The sequence below is a fragment of the Geospiza fortis genome, unplaced genomic scaffold, assembly GCF_000277835.1.
Source record: "Geospiza fortis unplaced genomic scaffold, GeoFor_1.0 scaffold333, whole genome shotgun sequence".
NCBI classification, from domain to species: Eukaryota; Metazoa; Chordata; class Aves; order Passeriformes; family Thraupidae; genus Geospiza; species Geospiza fortis.
Window position 1 is genome coordinate 3,381,412 of NW_005054347.1, and position 11,811 is coordinate 3,393,222.

Below are 11,811 nucleotides of genomic sequence, written 5' to 3' on the forward strand. Positions count from 1 at the left end.
TTTCCCCAAGAAGCAATCTTGGTTTATAGCATGTGATGAGTAAAGTAAGTTAGTTGGTTGAGGCTGGAAAATGTGAATTGTTAAATGGAAATTTGAAAATTTACATATGAATAAGCTGATTAATCTTTCTTTTGGCCACATCACACTTAGTACTGGCTTTAACCCTTGAATTGGAAGGTTTGGAAAAGTGAGTATGTGGAAAGATTTTTTTTTTTGTTTTTCAAAACTTCTATTTGCTAAAGTATTTGATATACTTTAAGACTTGCCACTTCTGGCTCATCTCCATCCAGTATATTTTTGAAAGGTTTAATTTTTAGGTTCCATGTGTTACCTTTCTTAAAAAAAACCCAAACAAACATAACAAACCACAAAACTTCAGTTGTTCTCTTTGTTTTAAAACTAATTGGGGAATTGTTGCAATTCTCTTTCTGAACTTGTTCCAGTATATTATGGTCTCCTTCCTTTCTTGAAGGTTATTAAAAGGGAGGACCTGTTTGTAACATCAAAGCTCTGGAACACCAAGCACCACCCAGAAGATGTAGAGCCAGCACTGAGGAAAACACTTGGAGATATGAAACTGGATTACCTGGACCTGTACCTCATGCACTGGCCTCATGCCTTTGAGTAAGTTCTAGATGCAGAGGGCACAGAATGCAGAAACACCAGTTTTACATAAGTGGCTCATGTTATATCCTTAGGATGTTCTTTCTGAGCTGTGGATTTCTCCCTGTTTATGCTGCCTGCAAGGTGTTTTTTGGTGTTTAAAATTTAAAACAGTCTAATGTCTTCATCTAGACACTGGAGAAGTGTAGCAGCTGTTCTTGCTTCTGCCATTGGCCTACCTGGTAACCTTGAGAAAATACCAGAATTGCTTTGTGCCTTAGTTGTACTGATCTGGAAAATGGGAATTAAGTGCTTCATAAAGACAGCGCTTTTCACTTGTTATTAACTGTACTGGAGTGGACAAGCACATGCAGTATTGTGGGATCTGTGTGAGGTGGAAGTGAATTGTCTTCTTATGACACAAATTGCAGTAATTCTATGATTTGAGGAAATAAGAGACAAGAAGGTTTTCCAGTTAAGTGTTAAATGCACTTATCCTACAATCCCCTGAGAAGCACAGTTCCATACTCTATTTTCTGGTAGATGTGGAAGTAGTTGTTTCCCCAGCCATCTACAATCAAAAAAAGGCAGGAGCAATAAATCTCCTTGCCAAAGGTTTGCATGGAGTCTTCACTCAAGCCCTTTGTTTATGGGGCCTCTGTTCTGCAAATCTGAGGATGTTTTTTCTCCTCCTTGTCATATGAAGTGAATTTTACAAATGTCATACACTAATGATAAGATGCAAGATGCTCAAAGTATAAATACATTCCTCAGCATAACAGAATGAGGAAGTGTTTTTAACTAGAACTGGTCTGGAGGAAGAGCTTGTAAAAATTCCTTCTGTTGTGCAACAGGTTTGCTTTTCTTTTGCTTGAAAGAAACCACCCCATCAAACATTGCTTTGATAATGACACGTAACACAAATAATGTACATTTAGATAGTACTAATATTTAAATTTAGATTATATTGTGGCACTGTTGACATAATTGACAATCTAATAAAGCAGTTTCATTTCTTTTCTCATTGGAAACAGTATATTCTGCAGTTTTCCATTATTTCTATGTAACTGTTTTAATGTGTGCTTATTATAATGTCAGTTGCATTGGGAGGCTAAGCTAAGGAATGTTATTTACAGAAAAATTAAAACAGACTTCCAGATGAAAATCACAGTGCCTTTAGGTCTTGAAAATTACTCTCACTTAATACAGTACTCTTGACATATGAAGCTGCTCTTCTGACTTAGGAGCTCATAAGGCTTTCAGAGTTATTTTTGGTTCTAGATTTACCAGTGACATGAAGAACCATCTCCCCTTGGCCCCAGGTACTGCTATTTCTCACACCATTCACTGCTGAGCTAGAGCACTGTAACTGTCTCATTGCTGAGCTAGCAGAGGCTTGTAGTGATTATGGTGATATATATATATATTTTTTTTTGGTGTGTTGACTAATTGGAAGGAAACATACCCAACCTATAAACAACATGCACATGTTAAGACTTCTGGGAGAATCTGTGCTTGTATTGAGTAGTGACACAGCTACAGAATCCAGAGGGAGTGGGAAGAGCAGTATTCCTTTGAATACAGTTTCTCTTAGATAGCTCTTAAACCCAGATCCCTGTGGTAGCAACTTCAAGCTACCCTCTGAGTTGCTGCTCCATAAATCAGCTGGTTTATGGGGATCAAAGTGTGCCCAGTGCCAAGTGCTGCTGCTGTGTGTACAGTGATTTATCAGTTCTGTGTAGTCACTGTTGTATAGGTGAGTACTTCAAAGTGCTGTGTAACAATTTATGTAGGAACGACTGTCTTGTGTAATAACTGCTTATAGGTTAAGCCATGCAATGGAATTGAACAGATTCATTCCGTTTGTACTCTGTCCTTCAGACTATGTACAAACTTTTAAGACTACTGTGAGGAAGGTTTCTTTGAGTGAAGAACTGAAATAATTTGGTGCATGTACTTACACTTCACCTTTGTTGCTGTAGACGAGGGGACAATCTCTTCCCAAAGAATCCTGATAACACGATGCGTTACGACTACATTGATTATAAGGAGACCTGGAAGGCTATGGAGAAGCTGGTGGAGAAAGGTCTTGTGAAAGCCATTGGGCTGTCAAACTTCAACAGTCGACAGATCGATGATGTACTAAGTGTGGCTACTGTGAAGCCAGCTGTGCTCCAGGGAAGGTGGATAGAGGAGACAAGTACCTTTCCTATTTGTCCATAAGAGTGAAGAATTTGCAAACCAATGTCATGTATTTAGCACAAGAGGTGCAGCTTCTTATTTCAGGGAAGAATATAGCCAGCTCTGCAGGAGCAAGCACACAGAGGCTGTCTTTCCTGGCAGATTGGAAAGGAAGTCTACATCCATGTTCTGTGGGCATTTATACCTGCTTAGATGGTTTAGCACAAGAGGTGCAGGGAAGAATATAGCCAGCTCTACAGGAGCAGGCACACAGAGGCTATCTGTCCAGGCAGATTGGAAAGGAAGTCTATATCCATGATCTGTGGGCATTTATACCTGCTTAGATCAACAGGTCTTTGGAAGAGTTCATCTTCTGTGTGAGGAACAATTTAGTCTGTAAAAAGGAAAGATTGTGAGGGAGTAACTTGAATCCCTACTGCATAGAAGTTCCTTGCTTGTTGGATGATCTGTTTGGTACCAAGGGAAAGTCCAGCACCAAGCTTAGGTGATCTGTTCTTTGTTTCCTATAAGCTTTCCCCTGGTAGTGACTTGAGTTACTAAGGTTAACTTAAACCTTATCCTCCCTCATAAGGTTTTCTGGAATCTGGAATGAACTCCTGTGATATGTTTGGTTCTTTTGTGCTTGACTTCCTGTTTGCTTCATTGTATGTTGATATCTGTTCTGTAGCCACTCACTGTGGATCATTTTAACAGGTGGAATGCCATCCTTACCTAGCTCAGAACGAGCTGATTGCTCACTGCCAGAAGCGAGGACTGGTGGTCACTGCCTACAGTCCCCTTGGCTCTCCGGATCGCATGTGGAAACACCCGGATGAGCCTGTGCTGCTAGAGGAACCTGGGGTCAAAAAAATTGCTGAAAAATACAGCAAATCACCTGCACAGATCATCCTCAGGTACAGAATAATTGTGAGAGAGGTGGTGTTTGGGACACAGCCTTCAGTCAAGCAAAACATACAAGCTGGTAGGAATCTACTTAAAGTGTGTCAGGGAGGGGTTAAAATCACAGGGAGTGTCAAAAGCAAACCCCACTTGGTGCTTGTTTTACAAAACTGGTAGAGTCGGTCCTGCCTTAGGGCAGGTAGGCTACATCAGAGGGGTCCATTCAAGGCCTGGATCCATGTCTGAGATAGTTCACATGGATTGTTGCCATGTCTGGGACAGTACCTTTTCTGCTGGGAAATAGCAGTAGGACAATTAAGGCAGCAGTGTACCATATCTGAGTGCTCCCCACTGAATTTGCATCTGGCTGGTTCTCTGAAGCCTCTAGTACTTGCTGCTGCACTCAGGTGGGCTCCCAGAAAGAGGGACTGAGGAAAAGACTTGCCTCCTTTGCACTGAAGAACTATTTGCTCTTTTGTTTTTATATAACCAGATACTGGATATTAGAAAACAAGGCGACTGAGTGATACCCAGAATGTGATCAGCACCTTGTAAACTAAAATTGGATTTCTCTCCTCATTTTTCTTGACTGGCTTTTTTATCCATCAGTATCACTACCACAATCTTAGGTAGTAGCATGTTACCCAGAGAGCTGAATGTGTTCAAGATTTTGTGCTCAAGCCAATAGACAGACATTTTAGGGATCTGGGTTTTCGTTTAGTTTGAGTGGTTGTCAGGTTAGAACTTGCTTGAAATGCCTAAGTATGTTTTTCTGACTGTTTCTTGGGCTTTTAGGTTAAAACAGTTGAAACCTGGGTGTTTGTTCCAAGGCATGAACATCTTCCCCTCTCTGATTAATTCAGATTAATCAATTCTGATTAATTAAATCTTCCCCTCTCTGATTAATTAATTAATTAATTGTTACTGTCTTGCTTAAGCTTGGACACACCAGGTCCTAATACAATGCAGGGCTGTGTCACTCCTGTGAAGATTATTTCACAGAAGTGGCATCTCTGCTGCCAGAGATTATTACTGAACCAAAATAAATACTTATTGTCCTTGGACTGCGCACACAGACAAAGTCTCTCACCTCCTCTTGCAGATGGCAAGTGCAGCGTAAAGTGGTTGTCATTCCCAAGAGTGTCACTCCTGCTCGCATTCAGCAGAATCTGCAGGTAAGCTGAAATGAGGAGAGGAGTTTCAGAAATGCCCTTTCCCTGTGAGTAATTGCTATACTGTCCTACAACTTGCAGAGCAGCAAGCTGAGGCACTTGGTTCATACTTGTTCATCAATGTATGCACATGCTGGGGAGGGAGGGTAAAGATGCTTTTTGAAAACAAAGGATGTGTTTTAAGCAACTCAGTGTGTGTGTGCAATGTGCACATGCACAGTCTTGTTATCAGAAGGTAAAGAATGTACTTTGTAGAGGTCTAAATGAAAAATCTGTACTTACATTTTTTGAGGCGCATATTTATTGAAATAGGGAGTCTTCTAACTATGCTCAGTGACTCTTATTTATGAGTAATAGTTGCTCTATACTGCAAGTGAGGACTGGTGACTACTTCTCCAGCAAACTGCCATTCTAGTGATGCTGAGGGAGTAAGTGTAGTTCACTTCTGCTCTGAAGTAGAGGGTTCAGAAATTATTTGAAAACCCTGACTTTAAATAATCTTGAGGAATGTTTCTGAATCACCTCCTTGGATCTTTTTTTCATAAAGATTTGCTGGTAACTCCATACTTGTTTTTAAGTAAGGAGTTGTTCATGTAACTGTTACACCCATTAATCTGAATTCTGGCATATAGTGTGCTGCTAGAAATCTCAATAAATTCCTATAAATTCTGCAGTTGCTTGAGGTTTAGATCTACATGGAAACAATATTTACTGAATAGGCAGCACTTACTGTGACAGTCCCACTGCATTCTACCTTAGTGGCAGAGCACTGTGCAGTACCAGTGTAAGCTTAGAGCTGGGAGGTGTGTGAACAGCTCAGACTTTAAGCCTTTGCTTTGGTGTTTGTTATGAGTTTAATTGCAATTTCACATTTATTAGCAGAAAACAAACTGATGGCAACCTATGGTTATTGAGTAAAGCCTCTGGCTTTTGTTCTCAGGTGTTTGACTTCAGCCTCACAGCAGAGGAGATGAGCCACATTGGAAACTTGAATAAAAACTGGCGTTACATTGTGCCAATGATTACGGTAAATTTCTTGTGTATCTAATAGTTTTCATTATGTGCATATGGCCACCACTTGGGATTTTTACAGTTTTGTTCCTTTAGTGTTCTCATCAGAGCTACTTACTCATAAGAACACTGCATCTTCTTAGGGTATCTAAGATGAAAGAATTTTTCAAAAGCTGGGTACAGAAAAGGCAGCTTGTTTAAAACTTTTGTCCTCTATTTTGGACATGGGTGGCTCTCTCTTGAGTTCTCATTACTGACTCCCATGGTCTTTAAGTCAGAATCCCATCTTCAAATCTCACCAAACTCCTGCTGATTTGTTTTTCTCCAGTCCAAGCAGGCTAAGCTCCATGGCATTCCTCCAGCAGTACTCCTTGTGCCAGCTGTCACTGTCTACTTTGTACCATAAGCCTCTAAGATCAATGAAGACTCAGGGTGCTGCTGCTTCTCCACATCCATGGTGGAAGTCACATCAGGGAATTTGTCCCCTCCCCTCCGCTGCATGTCCCCCTTTTCAGAATCTGCTGTAATGACCTTTCTCCAATGTAAGGAGTTTGGATTAGGCTGTTCTATTTTTCTTCCCAAATCCATTAGCTGCAGCACCTTTTAGCATCAGTGATTTACTGTGTCATACGAACCCTTACCTCATGTGCTAGCAGATGCCAGTTTGTTTTTAGAGAAGCTGCTGCATCGTAAGCATTGAAGTCCTCTTGGTCTTTCCTTTATTACATTAAAGGAACTAAACTTGTTCCTTTTCCCTCATTGCAAAATGCCAAGTAATGCCTTGTTATCTCCTGTCTTTATAGTGTTTCTCATTTCTTCTTGTCCTGCTTCTGACTTTACAACAGAAAGCTGTTGCTGTTCCCTGGTGCATCACTGGCCAGGATATGGCAACTGTAACAAGTTGCTGTAGTTGTGCTGTAATGAATCTGAAGTGATTTATCCCTTCTCTGCCATACACTGCACTGTACAGATACAGGAAATCTCAGCAGATTTGGGAGCTGTCAGGCATAGCCTGGCCTCTTCAGTGCTTTGCCTGTAAATTATCCTTCAGTAGTGGCTGCTGGCTGTAGGAATTCCTTGGGGAAAGCTTTTCTCCAGGATTTATCATTATGGGTTTTTTGAATACTTGAGAGTATATCAGTGACCAGCCCAAGTTAGAAAAGAAGCTGTGAATGTGTGGGAATGATTGTCTCATATCAAGGGTAGATACGTGTTACAGCTTTCACTGTTTGTCATGCTTACATGAGCCTCAAGGCCATCCTTTTAACTGTATGTGTGCATAAATATAAACCTTCACATCCCTGCAGCCAAAATTCTCTCTGTTTATGAATCAGGAGTCTGTATACCAAACAAGCAGCTTAGCTGCTGATCTGTGTGAATGGGTTAGTGACAAGCACACCTGCTGCTGCTAATACGTTTCTTTCAAGTGTTTTGCTACTCGCGCTGAAAACAAAGTTATTTTGATAATGAAACTGCAAAATGCATTGAAATGTAGCCTGGCTTGAATGAGCCAGGGATAATTCATGTGCTTTTGTTACCTGGGAGACCTGATCAGATCACAGGGATTCACAAAGGAGAGATGAAATACAGTTCAAAGTGGCAGCCCATCCAGCTTGAGAAAGGGTGAATGTGATGCAGCTGGGCTTCAAAGATATTGCCATATTGTCAGATAATGAGACAGGAAGAAGCAAGATGAGTGGAGTTAAATCACAGCTCTGTAGTTCTAAGATCTCTAATGGAACCTTTTGTCTCCTGCCCATCCCTTCTGGGCTTATTGGAAAGAATTTTCATCAACTGTGAATTAAAATTCCTGTCTAACCTTTCATGCCTATCTCTGCTATGAATCTTAGTGTCTGGATTTCAAAGTGGGATATGACAGTGACAAGAGAGCTCCTATCATAACTGATGAGACAGTTCTTCTTGGCTTTACTTCATTGATCTATAGCCACAAGTTCTTAAAATTGTGCCACTCTCTTCCTCGTTGTGTATATTTAAAGCCTGAGGGGAGGCTATTACACTGCATATAGACAATTAGAGTTGCTTTATACTTTTAACTGTTCATTATCTGGATAGAGTTTGGAAGTTACCTTGCACCAATCTGAAATCCAGAGTTCTGGAAAAATATAATTGGCCAAGGAATATACTTAAGTGAAACTTAAATGACTGTCAGGCCAGGAGAGGAGGAATGTAGTGAGCTCATCATGATCTCTTTTTAAAAGTTAGCTACTGTTGACCTGCAGGTGTGTTCATTACTGATTTTATCCAATTTCTCTCACAATCCTGGAGTAGACTGGAATCAGTGATGTGAAACATTGCTTCTGGCAGCTGCTGTCTTGGCCTGCTGTGAACAAGAATTCTTGCCTGTTCTGTGTGGACAAAAATGCAGGGGGACAGAACTGGGGGAGAGAGTGAAGAATATGAATTCTAGGAACATGAGGAAGCTGTTGGCTTTCAAGAGAACTTGAGGAAACCTGAAGCTGCTCTGACAATTCCATCTTAAGGATTGCCTTCTGCTGACAGCCTCATTGCAGGTCTATTTTAATCGGAGCGTTAGTCAAATGTTACACGGTAACATCTTCGTTCTGTGCTCTGCAGTGCCCCCAGGTGACTCCTTTCATTTAAACAGCTCATTGCAGGAATTCCAGTCGCTTTGAAATGCAGGTTTTATAGTCAAAGCTAATGGGGCACTTGCTAGTGGATACTTGGTTTGGAAGTCCGTGTGATTTTCTCTATGCCCATAACATTTTGAGTGATCACTACCATCACGTTTTTATTTATAAAATCAAGGATTTCTCTAATATAACTTTTATTGAGGCATTAGTTGTTTAACTTAAGTTTTGGCTGGATGGTGCTTGCCTGACATGTGGGGAAGTGTGTGTTTGGGCCAGTCCACAGACTTCCCCAAAAGTTACAGATGAGGTTTTACCTCAGCTACACGGAAGTTGGGGGTGTTGCAATGGACTTGGTGCAACAGAAATGCAAGTTGTTCATCTGAATGCTTTGAGGGATGTAGGAACTGAGGCTTCTGCATGGTCATGTCTGGATTTGGGACAGCCCAAGCCTCTGGTTATCTGTAAATATTGGTTTCAGTGCTCTCATTTTACAGCTGGACAAGTTGGTCTTCTGTGGAAATGTTCCTAAAAGGAGTTCAGTGACACTATTAATGCCTCAGTATATGACCCTGAACAAGCCTCTCAATCTGTTTCATCTTATCCATCTCTAAAATAGACAGCCCAGCAATTCTGTATCATGGAAACATGGACAAAGGCTCCAACTCCAATAAAGTGTTTGAAGTGTACATGTTACAGCACTTAGTAACACCTGCAAGGCACAAGGCTTTTAACTATCCTTAGTCTAATTCCTCAAGTCTCTGCAGCTTGAGAGACTCTTGCTCTAGGCTACAGAAGTGTCTTTTCTTTCAAGAAAGGCTAAGAAGACCCAGATTTCTGGGATACAAAGTTTTAGAAATCTAAATCATGGAGAACTTGAAACTGCGAGTAAGAGTGGATTTTATCTTTCTGACTTGAGTCTGTCTTGTTTATTTCACAGGTGGATGGAAAGCTGGTAGCCAGAGATGCTGGACACCCCCACTACCCCTTCAATGACCCCTATTAACTACTGGAAAATAAGGTGTTAAAGTAATGCCCCAGTAATTGCCTTTCCACAAAGTAATTGTTGCCACGATTTTTGACAGTTGCCACTGTCCAAACCTTCCTTCCCAAGTGGATTTTCCTACAATGTACTACTTGTAATCCACCTCCTGTCTGGAGATCCTGTAGCTTCTGTTCCAAAGTTTGTGGATTTATTACAATGACTGCTGGCTGGCTCCTGGAGGCATCAGATCTTTTGGAGATTAGATAAAGAGTGAAGGAGTCTAAGTCAAGTTCCAAACACATTGTTATCAGACAAGGGCATTACTTTGGGAATTACTTTGGTTACTACTGTGAAACGGTTTTGAAAACTTCAGTTGCTGCCATGATGAGGGAAAAAAAAAAAGAAGGGTGAAGGTGTGAAAGTTTTTTAAGGCTAAAGAATTGCTCAGCCATCAACTTTGATATCTTTATTAATAATTTTTACAGAGGGAGTAAAGTGAAAGGTGCTACAATTGCACTATGTCCATAAACCATTCATTAAAACCCAAGTAATCAGCCATGCCCAGTGCTTTTATCCACTTCATAGTACTTTTGGGACCTAGAATTGTCAATTTTCTCTTTCTTTTAATTTGCCTGTAGATTTGAGCAGAATAAAAGCAGACCCTGGAGCAGGCCTTCAGGGCAATTCTCTCTCTTGCTTGTCACAGTGCTTCAGCTCTGACAGCAGCTCTGATCCTATCACAAAAGCCACAAGAACTTTTCAGCAATTCTTGCAGAAAAACATCCTGCTTTTCCCGTGAAGCTGTCCAGTTTCTTTACCAAAGACATCCATTTTGAGTTCTGGATGGTCACAAAAATAGTTCCTAATTGTACAGTAAGACCAAAGACCTTTCAGAGCTCCCAGTGTTTTAATGTTACATTTTTGGCTGCTGCCAAAAAATGTCTTTGGTTGATGCTGAGGAGAGTTGCTCCTGTCTCCTGCTGGTAACTTGGGGTGAGTCATTTGCCTTTTGTGCCTGTTTTCCTACTTGCCATGTCTCTGTGTTCCCCTGGCAGGGGCTAATTTGCTGAGTGCTGATGCACCCTTGGACTGGAACTCAGCTCTAAGCACAGTTTTCTTTTGTGTCATTCTCCTAAGGAATTGCTGATCATCTGAGCACAAAGGGCATGAGGTGTTAGTACCTACCTGTGCTCTGGAGGTGACACTTTCTGTGGCCTTAGAAACATCAACACTTTATTTTGGTTCTCTCTACCTGTTAAATAGGATGAATTTTTTTCGCATGGTAATTAGAATTCCTATTGGATTGCTATTTTCCCATAGCAAGCAATTAGAAAAATAGTCTTGTATATTAAATAGTTCAGAAGTTAAAGAATTAGACACTTTAATTTGGATACCCTCATTTGCAATAGGCCTACAGCAGATCTATGCAATCATTTTGAGTGTAAAGCCTTCTCAGGTAGTTCCTGCCCTGGGCCTCACAGTGTGCAGCAGAACTGCAAAAAAAAGTGTCACCCATTTATCACTCCTTGTAAACTGCAGGCAAAATTTCAGGAACTGCTGTTCCTTTGTAAAATGTTTCCTGTTTCCTAATTCCTGATGAATTTGCCTCAGTGGAGGAAGCCATTGCACCTCATTTAGGATTCTTTACTAGACTGGACATTTTCTCCTAAGGAAAATTAAATTCTTGTTGGTTTCTTTAATTGTTCTACTCAAACATGGTGACTTTGAATATGGTTCTTGTAGCAATCATTAGGTAAGCAATTGTACTTTGAAGGCACTCTGCAGACTGCAGTCATCCTGCCAAGGACAGTGGTTTTTCTTGCTTGTTTCACTTGCATGTTTGCTTGTTTAAATAAATTCTGTACTCATTGTATGACTTTGAGACTTTTTTCCTCCCTCTTATCAAGGCCCCAATTAACTTTCTCTAGTTTTTTCTCTGAGCAGGAGTACCTAATTGGGCTGGGAGAATTCCCAGTAAAAGCACATGAATGCTGTAGCTCTGTGAACCCCACACTTCCCAGCTCTGTTCCTGCAGGGAGGGACATAGCAGGGTTGAAGCTGGAGAACTTTTACCTTGAAATAGCAGAGCCTGGAGGTCTCGGTGCTGAGCTGTGCTGTGACAGAGCAGCGGCCATGTCAGCCCTGCCTGCTCGTGTGCTCATGTCGCAGGGGAGAGCCGAGCATCTGCGTTAGCTGGGCAGAAACCCGGGGTCTTTCACCTGGAAGAGGCTGAGGGCTGATGCAGAGCCCGGGCCGGGGTGCCAGAGCCTCCCGGGCCCCAGCTGGGGCTGAGGGGGTCCCACAGACGCTCCTGAGGGAGCGGGACTGCACCTCCCGGCATGCCCCGCGG

General features: G+C 41.5%; 1 protein-coding gene and 1 long non-coding RNA gene across 2 annotated transcripts in view; one reads left to right on the forward strand and one right to left on the reverse strand.

Annotated features, from left to right (window-relative positions):
• Positions 1–11,334, forward strand: part of AKR1A1 (aldo-keto reductase family 1 member A1) — a 19,027-nt gene extending 7,693 nt beyond the window's left edge. The window contains exons 3-8 of the mRNA XM_031058713.1: positions 473–624; positions 2,586–2,781; positions 3,499–3,698; positions 4,787–4,859; positions 5,797–5,883; positions 9,417–11,334. Of these exons, the coding sequence (XP_030914573.1) occupies positions 473–624; positions 2,586–2,781; positions 3,499–3,698; positions 4,787–4,859; positions 5,797–5,883; positions 9,417–9,482 (774 nt within the window). The 3' untranslated portion in view covers positions 9,483–11,334. The remainder of the gene's footprint in view (positions 1–472; positions 625–2,585; positions 2,782–3,498; positions 3,699–4,786; positions 4,860–5,796; positions 5,884–9,416) is intronic.
• LOC106631871 lies at positions 2,765–4,793 on the reverse strand. The gene is made up of 3 exons (XR_001335664.1): positions 4,775–4,793; positions 3,121–3,178; positions 2,765–2,989 (listed from the first exon to the last, which is right to left on the reverse strand). It is a non-coding gene; the product is annotated as an uncharacterized LOC106631871 (long non-coding RNA).
• Positions 11,335–11,811: the final 477 nt, after the last annotated feature.